Consider the following 26,363-nt stretch of genomic DNA (forward strand, 5'->3'; position numbering starts at 1 on the left):
CTTCAGGTTAACTATCGCTGTTTTCTGTTGCTCAATCAGGTCTATCGAACCCTTCCTCTCTCTTTCCGAGCTATTGTCAGTCTCTGCTGACTTCGGATGGTGTTGGCGGCTCTTGGTCATCATTGTCCTTGCCTTTCGCATGATATGTTCTAGCTCGGTGTTAGTCTAATCTTCAACCCCGAAGGTGTATGTTAGTACTGGAACAGCCTAGGTGTTTATGGCTTTAACTGTTTTCCCTACGTTCAATTTTGCTTTCAGCAGGCTTCTGAGTCTCTGACGATATTTTTCGGTCAGGCATTTCTTGATTCCCTTCTGCTCTAACTGCTGAACCTGCATCATCCCTGGGTATTTGTAGGTCTCTCCTTCTGTCGTAGCTTCGATCTCTTAACCAGTCAGCAATTCAGTTTCGACCAACTAATTTTCCCTGGTACGTTGTGTGGGTTTGCATTTGTCTAGACCAAATTCCATCCTGATGTCCGTTCTGAATTCTTCGGTGATCCGAAGTAATTGCTGGAGTTGCTTCTCGGTTGCCGCATAAAGCTTAATGTCATCTATGTATATCAGGTGGGTCAGGGTGTACAGGTTCTTTCTTCTTTCTTTGAGATTATATCCATACTTGCTGCCGTTAAGCATGGTGGATAGCGGGTTGAGTGCAAGACAGAACCACAGTGGGCTCAGAACACCTCACTGAAAGATTCCTCTTCTAATGGGGTTTGTCCTGGTTGTGATGTTCTCGACCTTAATGGTGGTACTCCATTTCACCATTGTTGCTCCTAGGAAGTTTGACACTGTCGGATTGACCTTGTAGATCTTCAGAGTCTGTATTAGCCAGCTATGAGGTACAGAGTCGAAGGCTCTGGGTAATCGATGTTGGCTGCTCTGCTATGTGCTTGTATGTGCAAGTGAGCTTCTAGTACCAGTTGTGGATGTTCCTGATCGACTGTTTTACTTCTTCTTCTCGAATCTCCCTCTCTCTAATCTCTTGTATGTCCTTGGTTTTCTTCAGTTCTACTTCTATCCAGGGTACTGTGCTGTTATGTCTTATTTCACTGCTCCAGATATTTTACCAGAACTCTTCGATCGTCTTCTACTCGGGTGGTCCGTTTCGTGCTTTCTGATGTTTACCCAGTTTCCTGTAGAAGGTCTTTGGTCCTCATGGAAGTTGCCGTTGTTAATTTTCCTCTGGGAGCTATCTTTGTATGGGTGTAGTCTCTTGCTGAGTGGAGGAGGTTCTTCTTCAGTGTGTCCAAGTATTCTCCTATTCTCTGATATCTAGTCTCGTGTTTGCTGTGGACGCTGTTTCTCTTGAGGATGCTCTTCACCTTTCCAATCAATTTCTTACTTCTGTTACCCTGTTGGTACTGGATCAACTGACCTATCTTAACTCTTAATTCTATCTTCTGCTGAAGTCTTCTTTCCCAAGCTGGCGGTTCCTTTTGTTTTCAGTTCTTCTGCTGCTGGTCTCTCGTTTCTTTTCCCTTAATCCTAGTTGGCAGCACAGTATGCGGCTGTATGGACAGCCTCCAGCGTTGCACCATTGTTGTCAAGGTAATGTGGCGTTATTTGCCGATTGAGGTGATCTGTTACTCTCCACAGGATTTTATTTTGCCTCTGCTTAGGTATCATGTGGGTTCTTGTGGGGTCCATTCCTTCGAATTCTGTTAGGGCTTTTTTCCACTCGTCTTCTATTCTGGATATCATGACTTCCTCTCTTTCCACTTCAGCTATTCTGAGCTGTATTTCTTCTTGCTGTTCTTGCTCTGGTTCCATGGTATGCTGTTCCTCCTCTGGTTCCATATTGACCATATTCTTTGTGCTTTGTAGCAGATCGCTGACGGATTACTTCGAATAATAACATATTCGAAGTAATAAAGAACTCCTTTATAAAAATTTATGCAGATGATATAATCTTATATGCATTTGGAAATAAACTGACAAAAATGGTTAAAGATTTACAGCAGGATGTAATACATTTAGAAACTTAGTTGCATGATAATAAATTGCACTCAGCTTTGACGAAAAAAACAAAATTTTTGGTAATTAGACCTCCTCATCAAACTTTGGACATTCATCCCTCTATTAAATTACATAAACATGAATGCCTACATGATCAGAATTTCCAGAATTGCAATTGTGTAACTGTGGAAGAAGTTTCAAATCATTGTTACCTTGAGTTATGAATTGACTACAGTCTAAATTGAGCAATGCATATAACAAAATTGTACAAAAAACTGAGATTTTATGTGTACGTTTTTTACTACATGAAGAAAAAGTTAAATCTTAGAACAAAAGTTACCTTATATTATGCATTTGTGGACTCCCAACTTAATTATTTAGTAAATGTATGAGCAAGAGCAAATATAACTGAAATAAGGGTAATAAACAACTTAATTAACAAGATTTTGAGACTTTTAATGGGGACAAACTTTTGAAATGACCTGAAAAAGAGAACGAAATTTTTGTTGAAATGTAAAATACTTTATCCAGTTCAAAAACTGGTTAAATTTAATCTTGAAAAATCTTAACACAATTAAGAGTCGAATCTGCAAAGAAATGTCTCACATAATTTAAGGAACCCAAAAGCAATTGTTTTTGTCACACCCTAGGGTACTAAATAGATTTCGAGATAGGCATACAATGAATATAATAAACAACTTGTTGGCTGGTGTAGATTTCAGGCTCAGGACAAGTTATTCTAGCTCCAAATTAAAATTCTTAATAAGAAAAGTTTTGTTACTCTATGCAGATAAATTACTCTATGTAATGCAATAAATTACTCTATTGCTATGCAGATGAATTGCTATCTCTGATTGCAGTGCGCAATGTACTATGTGTTATGATTTCATTATCTTTTATGTTAGATAACAAATTTTTATGCAAAATCTGTTGTAAATGAAGAATTACAACTTGTAAAGAAATTTACTTTTTTTTAACACGTTCATTTATTGTAAACAAATTCTCGTGATAAAAATAAATTGTATTGTATTGTATTGTTTTGTAAATTGTATTATTATTATTATTATTATTATTATTATTGCTCTTATATTATTTCTCCCTGATTGGGGTGAAATAATATAACGTGACGGGTACTGCTACCAAATACACAGGGTGGTTGTTGTCATGTCTGGTGTTACTGTTGGTCGAGGAACTCTCTAACTATCCTACAGGTATTCAGGATTGCTACTTTTTGGAGTTCCTTGTAAGTGTTCGTTGGGAGACCTATTGGTGCTAGGCTGTTAAGTAGGGTATTTGGCACTGTACCTAACGTTGACACGATGACTGGGATGGTCATTACTTGTTGCATATGCCACATCTCTTTGATCTCCTGTCTTAGGTTCTTCCTGATTTTTTCCCCATGGGTTTTCTGCAGGTTGCCAGTGTTTGGTACCGCTATGTAAATCAGCTAGGTAGCCTTTTTCTTCTTGTCCACAAGGGTTATGTCAAGTCTGTTGTGCAGGATTGTTCTATCCGTTATTATGACGCTGTCCCAGTACAGCTAGTCTGTTGGGGTCTCTAGTATTGCCTGGAGTTCGTACTTGTAGTATGGTACACTTTCTTTGATCAACTGGTATTTCCTTGCTAGCTTCTGATGTATTATTATCCTCGCTACCTGGTCATGTTTATGAGAGTATTCAGCCTGGGTGATCACCTTGCACCCCGCGGTGATGTGTTGAATCGTTTCTGAGGCCAGGTGGCATCGTCGACATGTGTCATCTGACATTCCGGGCTCCTTAGCAGTTTTATCTAAATGATCTTGATGAGATCATTGTAGTGTCTGCCATGGGGTGTCTTCTCTGCCCATTCTTCTAGCTTCGTTTGTACCTCCTGGTTGGGGGGAGGACTCCTGGCTTAGGTTGTATACAAGGGTATACTGCTTGTCTAACTTCCTTATGGCCTGGTGGAGTGCTGCTGTGTGTTTCTGGAAGTAATCCTTCAGGTTAACTATTGTTCTCTTCTGTAGCTGAATGAGGTCTATCGGGGCCCTTCCTTCTTCTTCCCCGGGCAACTGTCATTCTCTCCACGGCAGGTTTCTTGTGGTGTTGGCGGCTCTTGGTCATTATTGTCCTTGTCTTTATCATGATATCCTCCAGCTATAACCCCGAAGGAGTATGTTAGCACTGGCACTGCATAGGTTTTTATGGCGTTAACTGTGTTCCCTCCGTTCAGTTTTGCTTTTAGCAGGCTTCTGAGTCTCCGATTGTATTTTTCGGTCAGGCAGGCCTTAATTTCCTTGTGCTGTAACTGCTGAGCCTGCATCATCCCCAAGTATTTGTAGGCCTCTCCTTCTGCCATGGCTTCGATCACTTAACCAGTCTGCAGCTAGTAGTTACGGTTGAATAATTTTCCCTGGTGCAATGGTAGTAGTAGTAGCAGTGGCAAGTGATGCAAGAAAGCAAGTGTATGAGCTTATGCAGCATCAGCCAAATAAAAAAAAATCACACCATTCCCTCCAAATGCCTTAAGTTTTGAAAATTGCAGTGTCTGGAGACTAGTAGTAGTAGTAGTAGTAATAGTAGTGGCACATGATGCAAGAAAGCAAGTGTAGGAGCTTATGCAGCATCAGCCAAAAAAAAAAAAAAAAAAAAAAAATCATCACACCATTCCCTCCAAATGCCTGTCCAGTTCCTCCTTAAATTTATTTAACCTATCAACTTCCACAACGACAGATGGAAGTTTGTTCCAGCAATTAACCACCCGCTGGCTAAAGGCAAATTTCCGCACATCTATTCTACATCTATCCTTTCTTAATTTGAACTTATGTCCCCGTAGGTTCGTAATCTGAACAAGTGGAAGGATCCCATCAGAATTCAGCGTGCTCAACCCATTCAAGGCCTTATATGCATCAATCAGATCACCGCGCAGGTGCCTAGTCTAGAGCCACTGCAATTTGCAGAACTTAAGACTCTCTTGGTAAGAGGATCCCTTCATTCCCCTCACCAATCTTGTTGCCCTTCTCTGTACACGCTCAAGTAAATCTACATCCTTCCTAAAATGAGGCCTCCAGACGTGTACGCAGTACTCAAGGCGTGGCCTGACCATTGCCTTATACAGAGGGATAATCACCTCCTTTTCCATGCTAGCAAAATTCCTATATATCATTGAAAAAACCCCATGACCTGCCCTGGCAGCCTGTCTGCATTGCTCAGAAAACTTCATATCTGACTGCACAATTACTCCCAGGTCTTTTTCATTTTCTACCACCTTAAGTGTAGTACCACACAGTTGGTACGTTTCTCTGTGGTTACTTCTACCCATATGCAGTACTTTGCATTTGTCAAGGTTAAACTTCAGTTGCCACTTCTTAGCCCATCTGCCCAAATTATCTAGATCCTGTTGCAGTAGCACACTGCCATTACTGTCATTAACAACCCTGCCAACCTTTGTATCATCTGCAAACTTCGACATTAAGCCTGATATACCTTCATCAATATCATTGATAAATATACAAAACAACAGTGGACCAAACACCGAACCCTGTGGGACTCCACTAATAACATTAGTCCAAGAAGAGCAGCACCCATTGATTGCCACCCTCTGTCTTCTCGTACTTAATCATCCTTTTATCCATTGTAGCAACTTACCCTTAATACCATTCTGCTCCAATTTGTACAATAGTCTTCCATGCGCAACAGTGTCAAAAGTGTCAAAAGCTTTCCTGAAATCCAAATATATGATATCAAAATTATTTTTTGCATCCAGTTCCTTTGTAACCACATCATAATATCCTATCAAATTTGTCAGAGAAGACTTTCCCTTAACAAACCCATGCTGTGTCTGAATTATTGCTGCAGTCTTGTCTAGATGATCCTGCAATGCATTTTTAACCAGTGACTCCATTATTTTACCCGGAACAGAAGTTAAACTAACTGGTCTGTAATTAATTGTGTCATCCTTCGATCCCCCTTTGTGAATTGGGGATACATTTGCACATCTCCAGTCCGTGGGAACCTCCCCTGAGTCCAAGGACGCTCCCATAATTATGGCTAAGGGTTTGCTTAGTTGCTTTGCCGCCTCCTTTAATATAACTGGATAAATCCCATCCACACCAGGTGCTTTTCTTATGTTTAACTTCAACAATTTCTCCTCCACTTTGCTTTCAGTTATTACAAAATCATTAAGTATATTGATAACCTTCTGCCATTTTGAAACCTTAATAATTCCTCAAGTGTGAATGTAGATGGAAAATACTCATTCAGTTTGTTTGCTATCTGAGCAGGATCATCAACAGTCGAACCACCGATGTCAAGTGGACCAATCAGATTCATCCGCTTCCTTTTAGAATTTATATAAGTAAAGAAATCCTTGCTGTTTTTCTTAGCATCTTTTGCCAAGGATTTCTCGTAATCTGCCTTCGCCTGCCTAACCTCCTTTGTCACCTGATTACAGACTAGGTTATATCTGCCATAGGCTTCTGAGTCGCTTGATAATTTATATGCATCCCATGCATTTTTTTCTCTGTCCCAAGTCTCATTAGTTCATTAGATAACCATTTAGGCCTAAACCTTGAACAATATTTCTTAATAGGTATGAACCTTTTAGTAGTTTCCACGATTAATTCCTTGAATGCTTCCCACTTACAATTTACTGTTGGTAACATCGTCAGTTTATCCCACTGTACAGAATTTAAAAACTGTCGGAGACCACTGTACTCATCTTTACGGAAGCAAAAACCCTTTCCTTTACCCCTGATGGTAATTAAATCTTTAAGTAAATCCCACATCAGTACACTGTGATCACTGCCACCTATTGGTTCCTTTACCTGCAAATTCTTAATACACGAATGATCACTGCTGATAACCAGATCAAGAGTATTACTTTCTCTAGTTGCCTCTCGAATATGCTGCTGCAGAAAACAATCATCCAATAAATCCACAAAAGTCTGACTAGTGTGTGAGTGACCAACCCACAAGTTCCAGTCAATATCTGGGAAGTTAAGATCCCCCATTATAAGACATTCCGATTTACTAGCCCACTCTATTTCTCTGTACAATTGTTCATTGTACTCATTCGAGTCATTAGGCCTATAACACACTCCTACTCTTATTTTTGCTTTCGCAGTGCTTATGTCACACCAAACTGACTCAACAGTGCACTGTTCATCTATATCAACTGGATGCACTTCTTTTGATTTTATGTTTTTCTTAATTAACAGCATAACACCTCCTCCCTTTCTATCCTGTATATCCTTTCTGTACGCATTGTACTCCCCAGATTCCAGTTCAGCATTCCTTATATCTGTGTGACACCACATCTCTGCTGTCCCAACAATATCCGCTTTTGATGTCTTGACCAACACTTCAAATTCATCAAATTTATTTACTATACTTCTAGCATTGGTATACGTGCTCCTACTCCTATTCTTAGTTATCCTAACACATCCCATATACCCACCTATTTCAGGATGACTGCCATCCGTCCCTGAAAACCCCAACACCCCACGCTCCAGGTCGCTACTTATTCTAATAGAAGTTGTGCAAGAATCACCTTCACCTCTGCCTACGGCTACTGTTAAACTATTAATCCTTGTATCCCCCAAAGCTAGCAGTTTTCCGACCCACCTAACACTGCCTCGATAGCATCTGCAAATATTCTTGCACCCTTTCTATTTAAGTGTATCCCGTCCCTATAGAAGCAGTCTCTCCTGTTAACAAGTACAGTCCAGGCTGAAAAAAATTCTACCCCTTGAACCTTGCACATTCTTTCCAGGGCCTAACTGATCGACAAGGCTCTCATCATATACTCCCTTCTATCGTGTCTGGGCAGAATTGCAGACACTTTCAAATTCAGCCCTAATTCTCGGCTTTTGTTCAACAGTGACCTGTACTTGTTAAGTAATTCTGCCGGTCTCCTACTCCTAATATCATTAGTGCCAACGTGTACAACTATATCACCTTTTGTGCCCTTAAAAGATTGACTCACACAAAAGATTGACTCGCTCCTGTTCCACCTATTCTTTTTACAAAGCATGTTTCCCGTTTCCCTGACAATAGAGTCTTCAACAACTACTAGTTCCTGAGGGACCAGCGCATTCTGCCTTGGGGGTTGCCGCTGTGTTGTGTGATGACCAAGTGCGAGCGCTGGCGTTGATGTGGGCAGCTGAGAGCCTGATGAGCCCCTCAATTTAGATCTTTCGAGGGCATCCACCCTGTCCTTCAACCTCTCATATAGGCCCATAACAACGCTGAGTTGTAGCCTGATTTCCTTACACTCCTTACATCGTGAACACACAAACACATCCCCCGTGGCAATGTCATGTTCCGTTCCAGAGAGTTCGTCAAACATTTCACAATTTGCACATTTTTTTAGGCTGTGATGCGTTGGAGAATCGCCCCCCTCAGTTCTCCCCCGAGTCACAGCACTCCTGCCACTTTGAGCCCGTTGCTTTGCTGCTCTAGTTTGGGGCATGATACTTTAAATTAATAAAATCAATAAATTAAATTAATTAAATGTCAATACTGCGCTATCTAATAGAAACAGTGAAGCGTAATACTGTATAAATTATAGGTTAGAGCTACCTAACTACCTCAATTAAAAATTTGAATTCCCTACCACTATATACAAAAACAATGGCTGCAAGATTCGAACGAAATAACGGTTATTAAGTATTACGTATATCTACAAAAACTGTTTATCTAAATTAAAATAAAAATAACCAGCGTAACTATAACTATAAGACTACGTATTAAGTACAATATAAAATAACAATTATGTAAATAAAAAGGCAAACACTTATCGTTTTTTTCGGAGCCTGCAACTGACAGCTGTAATTTTTAAAGAGAGTCAGCGCCCTCCTGGATTCGTGGGTCTTGCATTTGTCTAGACCAAATCGAATCCTAATTGCTAAATTCTTCGGTGATCTGGAGTAGTTGCTGGAGGTGCTTCTCGTTTCCCGCTTAGGGCTTGATGTCATCCATGTACATCCGGTGGGTGAGCGTGTACAGGTTCTTCCTTCCTTCTTTGAGATTATATCCGTACTTGCTACTGTTAAGCATGGCAGATAGCGGGTTAAGTGCTAGACAGAACCACAATGGGCTCAGGGCATCTCCCTGAAAGATTCCTCTCCTAATAGGGATTGGCCTGGTTGTGATGTTTTCGACCTTAATGGTGGTACTCCATTTCGCCATCGTTTCTCCTAGGAAGTTTGTCACTATCGAATTGACTTTGTTCAGCGCCTCTCTTAGCCAGCTATGAGGCACGGAGTCGAACGCCTTGCGGTAATCGATGTAGGCTGTGTACATGTTGCAGCGCTTCTTGTTGGCTTGCTCCATAACGCCAGCATCTATGGTTAATTGATCTTTGCATCCTTTGCTCAGCCGCTTGCATCCTCTCTGTTGTTCGTCCATTATGTTCTGGCTCTCCAAGTGCTCTGATATCTTCCTGGTTATGCAGCTGTTCAGGATCATGTACATTGTTGGGAGGCAGGTGATTGAAACAATACGACGGGTTTCTTGTATATTCGTCATTAGGCTTTAAAATTGTGATTACTTGAGTGAGAAACTTCGGGATTGTCTCTGGGTGCCTCATCATTTGGGTGAACTGCTCCCCCAGGTGCTTGTGTGTGTGCAAGTGAACTTCTTATACCAATAGTTGTGGACGTTATCTATTCCTCGATTTCGCTGGTTTTGAGGGTCCTTGATCGTCTGTTTTACTTCTTCTTGCCTAATCTCCCACCCTCTCATTTCTTGTACGTCCTTGGTTTTCTTGCGTTCTAGTCCAATCATTTGGCTTGGCTGTTATGTCTTACTTCCCTACTCCATATGTTTCCCCAGAACTCCTCAATCGTGTTCTTCTCGGGTGGTTCGTTCCCTTCTTTCCCGTCTTCTCCGAGATTCCTGTTGAAGCTTCTTTGGTTCTCATCCAAGATCCGGTTGTTTATTTTCTCTTTGTATTGGCGTAGTCTCTTGCTGACTGCACTACTATTCTCTGATTTTTTGTCTCATGTTTGCTGTTGACATAGTAGGGGAACCAGGACAGAGCCCTGGGGACATCCTCTGTAGATTTGGCGTGTAACATTGGTATACAGTGTTCTGACGGTTATGCTCCGCTGTGATAATTTTTTATGCATTGGTACAGGGTGCTAGGGAGATTTACTGTACGGTGTCTGCCGAGGACGCTGGTGGCGAAGCGTAACACAGAGGGGCGGCATTCCTCCATGTGGTTTGGGCGCCACACCTCGACCCCTGCTTACGTTGGTTCACACCTGGGTGGTCACCCACAGTGTGCTTGTGTAATGAGGTTATACCCAGGATTACTACCGTCCCACCATCGTGAAGGTGCAAGCAGAGGATTTGGCTGTAACAGATCTTCTGGACTTCGCCGAAATTGGGTCCACGTGACTTGAATGTCACCCGAATAGCAGTTCCATCTGCGTTTTAGACTCCCAGGTAGCAAGTACAGCTTGTCTGGCATATCTGAGAGAACGTCTATGACAACCTCAAGTACCATGTCGGTGGTTGCTCGATAAATCTTCCAGTTTCTCTGTTTCGCTGATAGGCAGTGACGGGAGGGATATTTAATGTGGCATCTTTTGATCTATGTACCACTAATGGTTCAGCATTAAAAGCCGAGAAGGAGGCATGAGCCTGGGCATCCTGTACGCTTCTATGGAGTATAGCTCCATTCTCTTCACGTTCAGGCTTCGACGTTTGAGGCACTTGTGGTGTTGTTTGGTAATCTGGCTTACCCCATAGCATCATACAGCTTTTCTGGTCAGTGATCTGGCCTCTTAGTGAGGAAATTTCCTGTTTTAATTTCTTCGTTCTGTGCGCGGAGTTCTTGGTTGATAATGAGAAGGGTGGATAAGTACTCAAAAATTCGGGGAAATTCTTCTTCTAGATTATGCATGTATTCTTCGGCCTGGATTGCAACAGGTTTAAGAAATTCCCCAAATATGGGAATATACCATTTAATTGTTTATTATCTGTTACGCTTTTGAGAATATGTTTCATGACACTGAAAAAGGTGGTATTCGCCTGATTAGCTATAGCCTTCGGTGGGTTTGCCTGTGGGCTGACAGGGGGGGGGGGGATTTGCATGAAGACAGTCCTCGGGACAAGTATCACAACCAAGAACGTTTAAAATGTCAGAATCGAGTCCTGAGCTCGTGTGTTTCCCATTAACATCCTTTAGACAGTCGTTCATGGTGTGTTCATGTGTTCGTTCATGGCCATACTTTTCATGATCTTTCTCGTCTTTATTATTTTCTAAATTATTACTTTTTCCATTGTTTACCAAGTCACTGTGTTGTGCATCAGCGGTAGGGTGCACCAGCGTAGCCACTTCCTTCGATGTGTTGCATTCTTCGGTCGGCGCATTTCTTTTTCCCTGCCGGGAGGAATCAGGCTTTTGATTGGAGGTTCTTGCAGCTCCTGTCTGTTTACTATTTAAGCAGCATTTCCCAGGAACCCTTTCTTCTTGTTGAGCGATAAGCGCGAGTGGTTTGAGTATCCTGATCATAACCGGCATATTCTACATATGTTTTGATTTACTGCAAAGTAAGGTTTCATTTCGACCGAATTCTTGATCAACATCTGGGAATAGACCATTTAATTGTTTTAGGGGACTTTAATATGCCACATGCCTACAATGGTTGTAATGCCAATCCAACTAATGTCTGGACACTTAAGGGTAGATTTCAAAAAAATTTCTTCTCTCTAAATCTGAATCAGATCTGTGAATTTCCAACTAGAAATGAAAACTACCTGGATTTAGTCTTCACCAACTTTCCTTTGGTGGTCTTTAAGCCAACTAATCTTTTCAAATCGGATCACATTCCCGTGGCCTTTTCCATCAAGAAAAGTTCAGTTAAAGATACGGATTTAGAACAAAAACAGAAGCTCAATTTCAATAAAGTGAAATGGCCTGATATGAATTATGCATTTAAAAACTGTAATTGGGAATTACTATTAAAAATCAATGATCCTCAAGAAGCACTGGACTTTTTTAAAAGCACTGGACTGCTTTTAAAAAATCATTAATGAAGTAACTAACAACCTTGTTCCATGCTATAGTGCTCCTGATCCAAATTACCCACACTGGTTCTCTAAGGAACTAAAATACCTACTGGCAAAAAAAAAACGAAAAATGCATAGTAGGTTTAAGACAAATAAGGAAATATGCCTTTACAATACATATTCTTCCTTAAGAAGACAGGTTAAGATGACATTAAAACACGTCTACAACAAATACTTTTGCTTTGTCGAGGCAAAAGATACAAAGCCTATATTCAGCTATTTCAAAGCAAAAAATCAAAATGCGGCTGTAAACACGCTAGATATTCCCAGTGATTTGTCATCTTTGTCTCATGCAGACTACCTTGCTAGCAGCTTTGAAGAAATTTACAAAACAGATACAGCAGATGACGGGATAGAAGGTAACGAAAATTTTCCTCTCAACTACATTGATACACTAACAGCATTTGAAATCAACCAAGCAGAATTGTTGAGCACAATCCACAGTATGAAAAAGGACCGCACACGAGGCCCAGGCGGTATCCCCTACTGTCTTATGGAAAAAAATGTGGAACCACACTTGTAAAGCTATTACTTCACTTAATAAAATTGGTATTTGAGAGTGGAATCTATCCAGCTCAACTGAAAAAGGCCTTTGCTACCCCTCTTTACAAAAAAAGAGGCCCATGCTCACCCAACAATTACAGACCAGTTTGTCAATTGAATACACTCTCAAAGATAATTGAATCCATTGTAATGAAGCAGCTATTTAACTTTATGAAACTTAATTTGTCAGATTACTCTCACGGATTTATCAAGGGTCGTTCCACCTGCACAGATATGATTTCGTTTTGTGGGGGGGGGTTATTTATTATATATTTATAGTTATTTTTATTTTTGTTTGTCCCCTTTATTATTTATATATCCCCTTATAATATTATACCCCACTTACGTATCTGACTTTACTTCTCAGAAAATTCTAAGTTCATAGGGGAGAAACTCTTATGTATGTTTAATTCCCATTGGTTAGGCTTGTGTCCAGTACAACAACTACACACACAAATATATAATATAACATAGTTTATTTTCATATATATATATATATATATATATATATATATATATATATATATATATATATATACACAACATACAAAATAAACAACTGGGAAATGTACAGTTAATATTCAACTTTGACGGCTTAGTATTAGTTATATATTACTTCATACATTGGATAATCTCAATTAATATTATCCTTTAATTTATAACACAAACGATATCAGTACAGTAACCTATTATAGTTTCTTCCTTGCACATTATCCATAATTTTCTTTACATGCTCCGTATTTCTTACCTTATACACAGGTTTAAGACCTTACTCTCCCTTTCTAAAATGCTATTCAAACTTACATTTTCCAGGAAACAACTTATTACAAATATTCCCTTTTTCTCTCCTTTATTATAACATAACATATGCTTGATTGGTAATCAAAGCCACTAATATTATTAACACTCTTATCTTTTTCTTTAGTTCTTTTCTCTAATTACAAAATTTATATCAGTCAAATTTCTATTATATTTCTAACCTATCCCTCTCACCTTACGTATATAATTTTATACATGTACATATATCTCTAAGTATCATAAATCCCCACTAATCAGTTATTAGGGTCCTAAAGTCCTTTAAGGTAACGAGAATACTATGTTAGGCACTTACTTAATTTTCCTTTTTGTCGGGCTTCGCTGTTTTGGATCCTTCCATTCTTAGTTGGAAATGTCATTTTCGTACTTCAGGGCATTCATTCTGGGACTCCTGGCTAATTTCTCTAGTGAGGATCACAATTCTGGCATTTAGATGGACTCACTGTACACCTAACTGGACTGGCACTTTGTCGCACGGTCTTACTCCGTGGCTACTGGGACTGCTATCTTTCCTTAGGCCCTTTTCCACCATATTCGGCTATCTTTTCCACAGGGAGAGTGCTCATCGGAGCTACCCTTCTTACTCCACCTTTCACAAACTTCTTATTAAACTCAGAATTATTTGACAGTGCTCGTTAGCACACGGTCACTATCCATGACGGTTAGACTCGTAAAACCAGCTACTGCTCTTGCCTCCCAATGACGGACAGGCATAATCTTCTTACTCTTTATAACACCCACATAACGCAACTGTGTCCTGGCTTTAACTCACATTTTCTGCAACTCTAACTAAAAAACTTAACTTAGTATACCGCTAACCCATCTTTATAACCACCCACATAACTCAACTGAGAGATCTGTGTCTGTTTAACCCATTTTCACCAAACACTAACAAAATCTCAACTGTGTCTCTCTTGCCACTCTTTCACTGACTTTTTCCTACATCTTAGTGCCGATTTCGCCACGCCCATTTCCCAGTGACTTCTACCAATCTCTCTCTTCCTATATTCATTTTTCTCCTTTCATTATTTGGAAGGCCTAGGTCAGCCTGCCCCGTAGCACGTGATTCACAATACCCCTCTCTCTTTTTTTTTTATTTTCAACTTGTTGACATCCGTTGTGTCCTTTGATGTTCGCCGAATATTCGAAAACAACCCTACCAGTCTCATGACAGCTTGTCTCTATAGCACTTCAGAAAAACCACAAATTGTGACACTGGAGATCATCGCGTCTATTTTTAGAGACTAGTGTGTGCTTTTCCGAATACATTTCCGGTGTGTGACCCCTCATAAACCTTAAGTTGTTTGTTGCGCCGAACCCCCTGCTGGGTTTGCCATAGTATTTTCCTTCAGTTCTCTGTTTTAACGGATGTAAAGCTAATTGCACTGTTTTCGTTCCTACTATCTTTTAATTTTTATACTTCCTTCCAGAATAATTCTTATTTCTGAAACTGCAGATATTACCCATTTATCCTATTGACGGCAAGAATCAAAAGAAAAACTGACTTCCAAAGTTTAAAAAAATTATTTTATTCTTGTAAGATTTTCAGGTCTTACAGTTTGTCTCGAATATATCCCAGGCGCTTGACGGAGGAAAACAAGTCGACTCCATCTTCCTTGATTTAAGCAAAGCCTTCGACAAGGTAGTCCATCAGAGACTAATCAACAAACTGCATCACTATGGTCTCGGAGGACAGCCACTAAACTGGATTGAAAACTACTTGGAAGGTTTACCTTTAAATGTCCGTGACATTTAAAGGTAAAACCTCATATCCTTTCAAGCCTGAAATTGGTGTTCCACAGGGAACACCAATTTCACGTATTATTTCTTATCTACATCACCGACCTGCCGAGCACCCTTGGAGACTACCAAATCAAAATCAACATATTTGCAGACGACATAAAAATCTATAAATTAATTCGCAGTACCAATGACTGCATCATCCTAAACGAAGCTCTTCAACGAGTGGCTGAAGGAGAAGAAAATGGCAGTCAATGAAAATAAGTGTTAGCTGATGAGCCTTGCTAATGCACACATGAAAAGCAAACTTAATTTTTCTTATTGTATCAACAACAAGGTAATCAAAAAAGTTAGTATAGCCAAAAATTTAAGTATCTTTATTAAAGAATCATTTTCCTTTGATGTCCATGTCTCTAACATTGTGAAGGCAGCTAGCAAAAAACTAGGTTTCCTGAAAAGAACTAACCGAGACTTCAATCAGTTGGCACTTTTCATCTTTCTCTACAAAATCTATGTTAGGCCAGCCCTAGAATTTGCCTCACAGGTCTGGTCCCCACACGTTGCTTACCAAAAATTAGAAATTGAAAATATTCAAAAAAGAGCAATCCAGTACGTTTGCTTTAAAAGTGGCCTTGAATACAATGAGAAATCCTACCAAGAGTGGTGTGTATTCTTTGGACTCGAAACGCTGGAAAAAAGAAGAGATAAAGCCGACTTACTCTTTCATAACCAGCTGTTAAATGGTACCCTGAATTGCCCTCATCTCGTCTCATAAATAAATTTCAACGCACCGACAAGAGCGTTAAGAAACCATCCACTGCTGAAACCATCCTATGCGAGAACGAATTATGGATACTACAACTTCTACAACAGGACTGCAAGATCAATCAACAAATCAAATGTGGAGATATTTCACACCCCCAGACACTTCAAGAGGCAACTGAAATTGCTAACCTCATCCGTTACCTGACCTTAAAATGTACTGTTCTTGCAAATTCTAAAACTCTGATTGTGTAATGTGTGAGAAGAAATACCAGTGCTCCTACCTGTTCACTTAAATAGGACGGATGAGTCCTACTTTTATTTATTTAATCTGTACATTTCAATTCACTAGTCTTCTTCTCTACATTTACTTCTCTCTTTACTTTGGAAATGTATACTCCAAGCTTCTGTTTTGAAGCTGTGTAATAATGCTTTGTAGCTGCGCCCTGAGGCACGTTTCATTGCTGTTTTGTAGCTATTAACAATAATAAAAAAAAAAAATAATATATATATATATATATATATATCTGCGGTATTATTGCAGAGATCACATATGCCAGGAGTTGCTACGGTTGTCATGTTTAAGGACTGGTCCGGTGATTAAGGTTGCAACAAGGTAAGAATGCAGGGAACAGTTTCTTATTTCCGCTCCAAATTTAAATTTATACACACTATCCAAATTAGTGCACACAAAAGTGTCCAACGTTCAGTTTTCTTAGCAGAAATGTCATGAAATCTCCTCAGGCACTGTAATCGGCCGATACGTATTTTCCTAAGTAAACAGCATATTCCCCGTGGGAACGGAATTATTCTTCAAAGGGACAGTGAAATGAAGGTCAATCTCTGCTGCAGGTGCACGAACGCAGAGCGTCTTGGTTTGCACGTTAACCCTTCAATCAATTATTCCAACTGCTATTGCACGTTGCAGGGTCTTCATGTTGAAGGAATGCGAGCTTCCGTATAGAGAATTTCGAAACAAATATGGATATAAAAAATTACCTGATCAAATTGGACATCAGAAGGCACTTGAACTGGATCATGCATGACATCTCGATTCTATCAGTATAAAAATTCCATACTATGCAGCAAGAAATCACCACTTAAAAACGCAATAATGCGGAGCACTGATTTAACCAGCCATACGCATGAGAATCACTGACAAGTAAGAAACCAAACCTTTGAGTTCCTGGATAAGTCTGGACTTGCTGATGGTGGCTCGTCGTAGTTCTTGGTGTAAATAGCCGATCCAAGTCCGCAAGGTTCTTCGGCCGAAATTGAGACAGGCACACTTCATTTGGTCATGATTAAAGGGTTCCTTGTAACGAAAAGCTTTAGGGACTATACGGTGAGACTTGCATCGGTGGGCGAACCGGAGGTGTTGCCTGTTGTTCAGTAGTTATACCAATAACCAGAGAAATTGGGAAATCTTTTGAAGTGTTACGAAGTGGCATTAGAACTTATGGGAGGGAAAAGTAAAGACTACAAATTATTATAATACTGTATACTCGTGCCAGTAGCATGGCAAAACAGTAGAGCGAAAATAGTAAAATAAAACATAATATTCAAACCAACAGGGGGGGAAAAGAAAAGGGGTAGCAAGACTAAAAATATTGTCGCAGAAACTCTTCTAAATAATTTAGAAGATATAAATGAAAAATAATAAATAAATAACAATAAAAATCAATTACATTTAGATGTCGATTATATAGAAATTTCACAGTGCCCTCCTCGACGGGTACCAGGTCCAAATTACGTGAAATATTACAAGTAGAGACGTAAACTAACTACAATAAAATAAGGCTAAAATAATCAAAAAAGACTTACCATTATGCCCCATATCGACGAAGGACCACAGGGACAAATATATATATAATGCATAATTAAGACAGCCACTTCCTTTGATATATTATTATTATTTTTTTTTTTTCCCCAGTTGGTTAATCGATTCACCATTGGTCCAGGAACTTGTAATATTATTCTAAGAAAACATTCATATTCTTACAGTAATATTACATATACTTTTATGTAATATTATTATTCATTCATTTATTCATCAATGTTATTCATTTTTTGAGTTTAATTTTTTTTTCATTTCTTTAATTTTGTATTTGGGTACACTTGTTTTTGGGTATTAAGTGCTTCTCTGACTTCCCCATATTGCGCTATTGTATATAATGTCTGTAGAAGTTAATAGCCTGGTCTGCATTTTGTGCGGGTTGAAAAACTAGGAATAAATAACAGGAGAAATACCGTAGTCCCTCTGCCCGAGATCAGCTAACTACAGATTCTGCTGAAGAGGAGTTTAGAAATTCCTCCAAACATTTGTATAGATAACTATTAAGAAATCGTGTTCTAATTACCTTGTTTCACAGAAGAATGAAAGTTTTTTAGTCTAAAGTGAAGTAATATTATATAGCCCTACTAATAATATTATACAATATACAGAGAAATGATATTTGGAATATATTTAATAATATATTCCAAATATTATTAAATAAATAATATATATATATATATATATATGATCATACAAATGATACAATATGATCATAAAAATGATACAAATAATTTCGCATTTAGTGTGCAGCCAGATGATATGGGAGCCCACATAAACGTTGGAAGAACATATAATAATCTAAGAATGTACCAAGAAGCTGAACGTGCGTTTAGAAGGGTAAGTTGCAGTAATGCATTCTGTAAGTTGTACATGTCTCAAAGCCAGTGTTAAAAATTTCACTTCCACTTTTCTTAGAAGGTACTTTCAAAAAGTTGCAGAAATATATAATAAATATCTGAGAGATGGAAGAGAGTTAAACATGACATGTCAGTCCGTATTAGGTGTAAGTGACCTGCAACATACGTCTGATATATTTAAGCCTAGCTGGTAAGTTGCAGTCAGCATTCAAGCATGCACTTGACGCGTCTTATTCGTTTTGTTGGATGACAATATTAAAATGTCAAGTTTTCCGACAAAACGCGGGTTAGTGTCGGGATAAGAAATTTCGAACAGACAGAAGTAATGGAATGGGAGTTTAGTGATTATTATTTTATTTATTATTTATTTTTTTATTTGAACAGAGATGCAATCACAAAGAAAACAAGCGGGCTGAAAGAGACCAGACTATACTGCATGCAGGTGCACGCAGGTCTAGATTGCATTAAACTCCGTACCGCAGTGAACGTCGAATTTATTAATGTATTAAGTACAGCGGATGCTTTCAAGCATCCACTTTACTTAATAGATCGCAAATTAAAAGTTTTTTTTTTTTTTTTGTCTTTTGAAGGGAAAACAACTTCACGATCGCTGGCAAAGATTTTCAAGGACACTTCTTTGAAGAAAATGTACACATTTTAAACAAAAAATAATAAGGGGAACTGTTGAGTGTACTATCAAATAATTACAAAAATTGTGTATACACTGTATACTGTATGCAAATTGGGATTAAATATTCAAAAACTATTTCATTTTATTATAAAATTCACTTATGAATGATGATTATAAAGTGGGAAAATATTCGAAATCCCCATGTTGTTATTGTTTGTAGAAGCCTTATGGTGCAACTAATGCATTACCAATACATATGAATTACTATTTACTGCAAGTTCTCCAAAATGTACACATTCACTTTCATATTTGTTTCATTTTTATTAAAATTCGACTTAGATATTTTATTTTTATGGTTCGATGCTTTTGATTGACTTATGTCTTTTACTATTGAGCTAATTAATTCACGGTCCTGCGAGAATTTTTGCTTTGTCAGTTAAAATTTAGTTAAACTTCCAGTCTACTTAAACTCAGTTGGCTTGGTTATTAATCCAAACAAATCAATAAAAATAGCATTTACTGAGGAAAGCCAGAAGAACTGCTTGAATATCCAAATTCAAATTCAAACCACTCAAATTCAAAAGTCAAATCCCATAAAATATTAAATGAGATCCTTACATTTCTCCATAACTTCAAACAAACAAAATTCAAAATATTAGAAGCATTAACTGGAATATCAGTAAAGAACTTATTGATATAAGGAATGCCAAAATGATCATACAGTGCACTCAGCGATGCGTTAGGAGCTTTAGGTAGAGCAAAAGACAAAATTACATGACAAAAAAAATCCCATGTTCTTAAAATATATATATATATATAATCTTTATTGTATACAAACGTGGTATATACAATACACCCTTCACAGCAGCAATGCCAGGGGTTTTACATTGGCTGATGGACGGGGCCTTGGGGAGACGGGGCCCACATCGAAGTTCGGGCTCATCCCCCAGAGCCAACAATAAAATAGAATCAGTGTCAGATTATTTACAGGATATATGCTTTTGACAGTATTTACAATGAAATAATAAAGATTTTCATATTTATATTCATAAAGATATTCTTCACTTTATTTACAACACATTCATAAAGATATCGTGCTTTGAACATTATTTACAATATACTGGGCATTATTATGCTGCCCTTATCAATGTGCACCTTGCCTGGCCAAGGATCTTAAGGATCTGTCTTCGGTTCCTCCAATCCTTCACAAACCTACAGAGGTCGCCGTCAATTGAAAGGATTGTGGGGAGCATCTCCCTGGGGAGAAAACGATCAATGAGCTCTAGTCTGTTGCTGTGAGCATGGGAGCTGACCTCAGTCCGGGCAGAGGGATCCTCCAGCCACACAGTTCCCAGATGCTTGGCTCCGAGACCATTCCGGTTGTCATCTTGACAGTGAGAACAAGGCGTTTTTCAAATACAAGATCTGGAAGTCGGGCAAAATGAAGTGACGTCTCCATCGCAGTTGTCCTTTGCTGGGGTGGACGACGTTGTTTTTGCGTGATCCAACGAAGGAGCCAGTATTCGGCGGAGTATTTGAATAACTTATGGGTGTATTAAAACACATATCCTGTGTTTTAATACGCTCATAAGTTATTTTCTGTCCCATCTATAAAAATTCCTCAGCATTGAATTATTATGATCCAATGGCTAAATAAAGTTACTGGGAATTCGCCAACTATCTCAAGTTGAGTTGTAAAGAACTTATATAAGGAACGCCAAAATCAGCGATGCGTTAAGAGCTTTAGGCAAACCTCGTAACGCATCGGCAAAATTACATGACAATAGCAAAAAGCAAAATTAAATGACAAAAAATCCCATTTTCTTAAAATATCCTGTATTTTAATACGCTCATAAGTTATTTTCTGTCCCATCTATAAAAATTCCTCAGCATTGAATTATTATGATCAAATGGCTAAATAAAGTTACTCGGAATTCGCCAACTATCTCAAGTTGAGTTGTACTTCCTGAACTGCGAATTATTACTTGGAAATAACTTGTTGCTGCTAGAATTCTTAGTATTTTGTCTTAACCCATGACGAGGGTTATTGATACCCCTGATAATACCAGAGTTGCGACAACTAATGTAGGAAAAGTCAAGGAAAAGTAAGGAAACTGCACCTATAACAACCAATGGCGTTCCCAATTACCTGGACTACCTCGACGGCTTGCAGTGGAGATGTGTTCTTTTAGTCTGCTTTCACGTAACTGTTAAAAGTCCAACCTTCCACTCTTTCCAACTAAATATGATTTTAAGTTACAAAATGTATGAACGTTGTATATTAATGGTAAAATAATTTATCTATTGATTATGATGCAATTTTATGTAATCTCATGTGCTAACTGTGTATTGAATAGCTCATACTTTATGTTAAAATACTCTTGGCAGACAATGCAATCAAAACAGCATCAAATCTGTAACCATCCTTACAAAAACACTGAACAGTTGTGAAAACTAAATAAACAATAATTATTATTTTGTTCTATTCAGGCAAAGAAATAAAAATATACCTGCACTCAAATATTTCACCAAAAATTAACACAAAAATGTTTTTATGGGTATGAAACATTTATTATTTATTTAATAAATAATAATATTACTACTATTAATAATAATAATAATAATACAATGCAATACAATACAATTTTATCAAGAGAATTTGTTTACAATAAATAATAATACAATACAATACAATTTTATTTTAATAAGAATAATAATAATTTTTTTATCCCTGTTTTATGTTACACTTTTTTTGGGGATAACAGAAAAAAGGGAGGGAGAACACATATAAGACAATGGCTTTTTAGGCGGTGTTTCCTTAGAATATGATGTGAATAACATTAAAAATATACAGTTCTGAAATGGCAGGGGTTCAACAGAAGAGACATAAATAATTTGGAGTTTTTTATACATTTCTTTGCAGAATACTTCGTAAAGCATCACTACTTATAATAGCATTGTGAACATTTTTACAATTAAATTATGACAGAAAAGAAAAATAATGAGATATATACACAGAAATTTTCAGACTATTTGCCAACTGCTTCCTTTAACATTTGTACATAATTTCTATATTGGTTTGAAATCATTTTTTCTATAATGATTTTCCCCGTGTTTTTAAAATCCAGGAGTTGAGTGGAAGGTAATTTGAATCCTGGTGATGTGTTCAATTAGTAGTTTCTTAAATCTGTTTAGGGAAGTGGCATTTTTGATTTTTGCAGGAAGTTTATTCCAGTTTTAGCGCCTCTGTATTGTATATTTTTCTGACCTATGGCTTTTCTGAAAAGCAGAACCTTCAGGTTTGATTCATTTCTTAGATCGTATGTAGACATGTATAGTATCTTATGTAAGGCTGCTCCCAAACGCTAATTCACCTCCGCCGTGGTACACTGTGACGTTACACAGTTACACATAAAACTCTGCAGAAAGGCAAGAAATGTGTGTAATGTTATGTCTGTGCCGTGTATGTGTTTGTTATGTTGTTTAGTTGTTTCTGACTGCTTTGCTATTAGGAAGCAACAAGCACCAGGGAAGTGAGTCCTGATGTCTATGCCTCGAGGAGGCGGGCCACAACTGAACGCGAATTGCAGTAAACCAATAATGTCACGTACTGAATGTATAAACATTCAAAATATAGCAAATAAAATAAAACAGTAAATTAATAAAAATTAATAAAAAATTAATAAAAATAAAAGGAATTAAACGTTAAAGAAATTAAAAATTTATAGTAAAAATAAATTTTTGAAAAAAAATAAAATTAAAATAATCAGAAAAATTAAAGATAAAAATAAGTAAATAAAATAAAATAAAAATAAAATTCACAAAAACTAAAGATCGAAAAAGTTAATAAAATTAATAAAAATCCCGCTCCAGTACAAGGTGGTGCCAGCAGATGATCCCGCCTCAGGACCAGCCTGAGGCCAGCAAGAGATAGAAGCCAAGAAGACACAGTGATATCGTTCGGCGTTGTACAAGTATGATTACCAACTGTCCAAGTCGAAGGTGGTGGTGAAGATGGTACTGGCGCTAAAAAATGGTGGTAGTGACGATGGTGGTGGTATCACGAGATAGCAACCATGGAGATCCTGGTCTGGGCTGGAGGTAGAGTTGGAATAAGAAGAGTAGTTCCTGAAATTGGGGCACTACTGATGAGTTTTCCACATCTGGCAAAGGCTTTATGTGCAAAATCTTGCAGAAGATGAAATTTTTCTTTGGAGTCCAAGAGAGACGATTCATTACCTGGAGAAAATTCTTAGATCGACTGATATTTCTTCTTATATGTTTATAAAAAAGGATCGGGAGAGAGGGGGAAAGTCTAGTGTCCTAAAAGCATTGTAAACAAAGACCGCCTCGGCTTTTTGTAGCATATGTTGAACAGATGCTGATATATGTTGAAGAGTCTGACTTCCTTGTATCTCGAACTAACCGATGCGTTCCATAGAAGGCCTAAAATTGAACGTGAACGGACGCATCGATTGAGAATGCAGTTGATTCTCGCAAGATTTTCTTGGTAGGTGGTACCCCATAATATAATTCCATAGGTGAGGTGCAGCTGAATCAAAGAAATGAATACTAGCCTTAGGGAATGAGACACCCAGGCAGGGGCCCTGGCCCATAACGTACAAAGAAAATCAACTTGAAAGGGTGAATGAAAACCAAGGTTCTTGGAATCTGGCTAGATGATAAACTTCCCACTAGTGAGAAGTTTTCTTTCGTATGATTAGCATTTGTTTTACCCAGCTTAGCTTATCATCTAGCCAGTTCCAAGAACCTTGGTTTTCATTCACCCTTTCAAGTTGTTTTTCTTTGTACGTTATGTCGAAATCAATATTTAGTGGTGTGTTTTTCGTTCTAAACATTATATATTTTGACTTTTCTGGATTCAGTATAAGCTGATTCTTTTGAAGATAAAAATATTAAAAGATATGCATTAAAGAGAGCAATGCAAAGATTTTGACTTTAAGCTGATTAGGGTTTTTATCTGTGACCAGGGTGGAAATATCATCGGCCTACGCTGCTAGGTGGGAAGATGGAAGAAAAGAGAGAAATTCATCGATGTAAAGAACAAATAGGATAGATCCGAAAAGTGAGCCTTGAGGTACTCTCCCCTGGAGAAATAACAGATGTCGGAGTATGACTGATTTGTTCTTACGACGGACGGCCGATCAGTAAAGTGAAGGAGACGGTTGATTTTCCCCCTCAAGCCACGATTATTGAGTTTGTTGAGTAAAATATTATGATTTATGCAGTCAAAAGCTTTAGATAAGTCAAGAAACGGTGCTATAGCATAGTGAACCTTTTAAAGACTATCAATGATCCTTGAGCAGATGTCAGCAATTGCAAGATCAGTGGATCTTTTTGAGCGATAGGCATACTGTTGCTGATGCTATGAAGAATTTTTTCGAATAATTTTGAAAAACTGAGAGTTTTTACCCTATTGGACAAAAGTTGTTTTAAGAGTTACAACAGTTTCCTTCTGGAACAGGCATGATTTTTGCTTTTTTGAATTGAGAAGGGAATTTACCAGAATGAAAGGAGAGATTGAATATATATTTCAATGGTATAAGAATTGAGCTAAAGACTTTTTCAGCAGATAGGGAGGTATTTCGTCAAAGCCATGGGCTCCCTTTTCTTTCAATTGATGCCCTGCTTCTAAAATCTCTTGATCCGAAAGGGTGGCGAGAAAAAAAAGAGTTTGTGATTGAGTACTTGACAGATTCTCTCATTTCATTGTCTGTGGAGTCAAGTTCGTCTTGAAAGAGGTTATTTACACTTGAGATAAAGTGGTTACAGAAGACAGTAGCTTTTAGCCGGTCATCTGAAATGACTACCTCGTTTTCAACCACATCTCCAACGTAGCTCCGTGATTTAAGTTTCCTTCCCGGTAACAGCTTGTTCAAAACCATCCATTTTTTTTTTTCTTGCTTGTTATGATACCTGTAAGTTGGGAACTATAATGATATCAATAATAATATTAATAATAATAATAATAATAAATACCAAAAGTCGTTTTATTCGAGCTACACCAAGGTCGAAGTGATAGTTCAGGCACAGAGTGGCGCCATCTAGTGTCGCTTCCTAACTACCAGCCACAACTGGATGCTAAAACTATAACAGCACCACCTCCATAGCTGGATGAAGATAACAAGAAGTAGAAATATCAAGCCAATGCATGAAGTGGAGCATTGAAATAAATATGTTCATCATGAGAGAATACTGCGAAGTAACGAAACTAGAGACAGATATGAAAATGTACAAGAATTAAGTATATACGAAGTGATGGGAACGATTTCCGACTTCTCGGGTCACCGAACAGCGAATAGCACACCAAAGACAGATCATTGTCAAGAAGAACACGAGAACTGCTTCCGTATTGGAAAAATCAAGCAGGATGTGAGCGACCAACTACAAATAACAATGAATATGGACACAATACTACGGAACTATATCTGGAGAAGGAATAGCAAGTACAAGAACTACAACTGGCGCAGCTGAAGTGGAAAAAAAATTATATGGCAAGTCACAGACCATCTCAATAGGCGTATAATACTAGATTATCTCAACGAAGAAGGAACCCTAGACACCATCCGCACGGCCATTTATTGTACCGCAGTAGCAGCGACCAGGATGAAGGGAAGGGAAACCAGAGACGAACATAACACAAAATGAAAACACGATGAATCATCAGACTGGGAGAAAAGGCTACAGCAGAAGATAGAGGAGATAAGAGTGAAGATAGGATAACAGACGAGGCTGATCAGAAAATTGAGAGCCATCCTCAAGAAATACAGCATCCACAAAAAAAGAAAAAAAAATTATGATATTAGGCTCCTCTATAATTGATTATATCTACCCATGTATTTATTTTGTCTGTAAATTTCATGTGTTCTCTGCTCGATTTTCCTGTTAGCTGGACGAAAAAACCCCAGTTTCCGGGGGAAAATATCTTGTTATGAGACCAACTAACTCAGCCACTGAGTGGAAAAAAAACCATTAAAGTTCCTCGCGCACATCGACGGGATTCGAAACCGGGCCTTTTTCACCCTGTGTGGGGAGGACGGTGACGATACCACTGTGCTACCGCGCAGACAGGCAACATCCACGGCAAACACGAAACGTGTAATCACAGAATCGAATAATAACTTTATTCTCTCAAGCAGAAA

At 38.3% G+C, this 26,363-nt stretch overlaps 1 protein-coding gene across 1 annotated transcript in view; it reads left to right on the plus strand.

The window, feature by feature from the left end:
• The window catches only part of LOC150084481 (protein O-mannosyl-transferase Tmtc3-like), a 775,447-nt gene that overhangs the window by 581,756 nt on the left and 167,328 nt on the right, over positions 1 to 26,363 (plus strand). The window contains exon 13 of the mRNA XM_090376259.1: positions 18,456 to 18,549. Coding sequence (XP_090232385.1) covers positions 18,456 to 18,549 — 94 coding nt within the window. The remainder of the gene's footprint in view (positions 1 to 18,455; positions 18,550 to 26,363) is intronic.

The sequence above is a fragment of the Mastigoproctus giganteus genome, chromosome 6 (genome assembly GCF_048544385.1).
Source record: "Mastigoproctus giganteus isolate SK-2022 chromosome 6, ASM4854438v1, whole genome shotgun sequence".
In the NCBI taxonomy this organism is placed as follows: Eukaryota; Metazoa; Arthropoda; class Arachnida; order Uropygi; family Thelyphonidae; genus Mastigoproctus; species Mastigoproctus giganteus.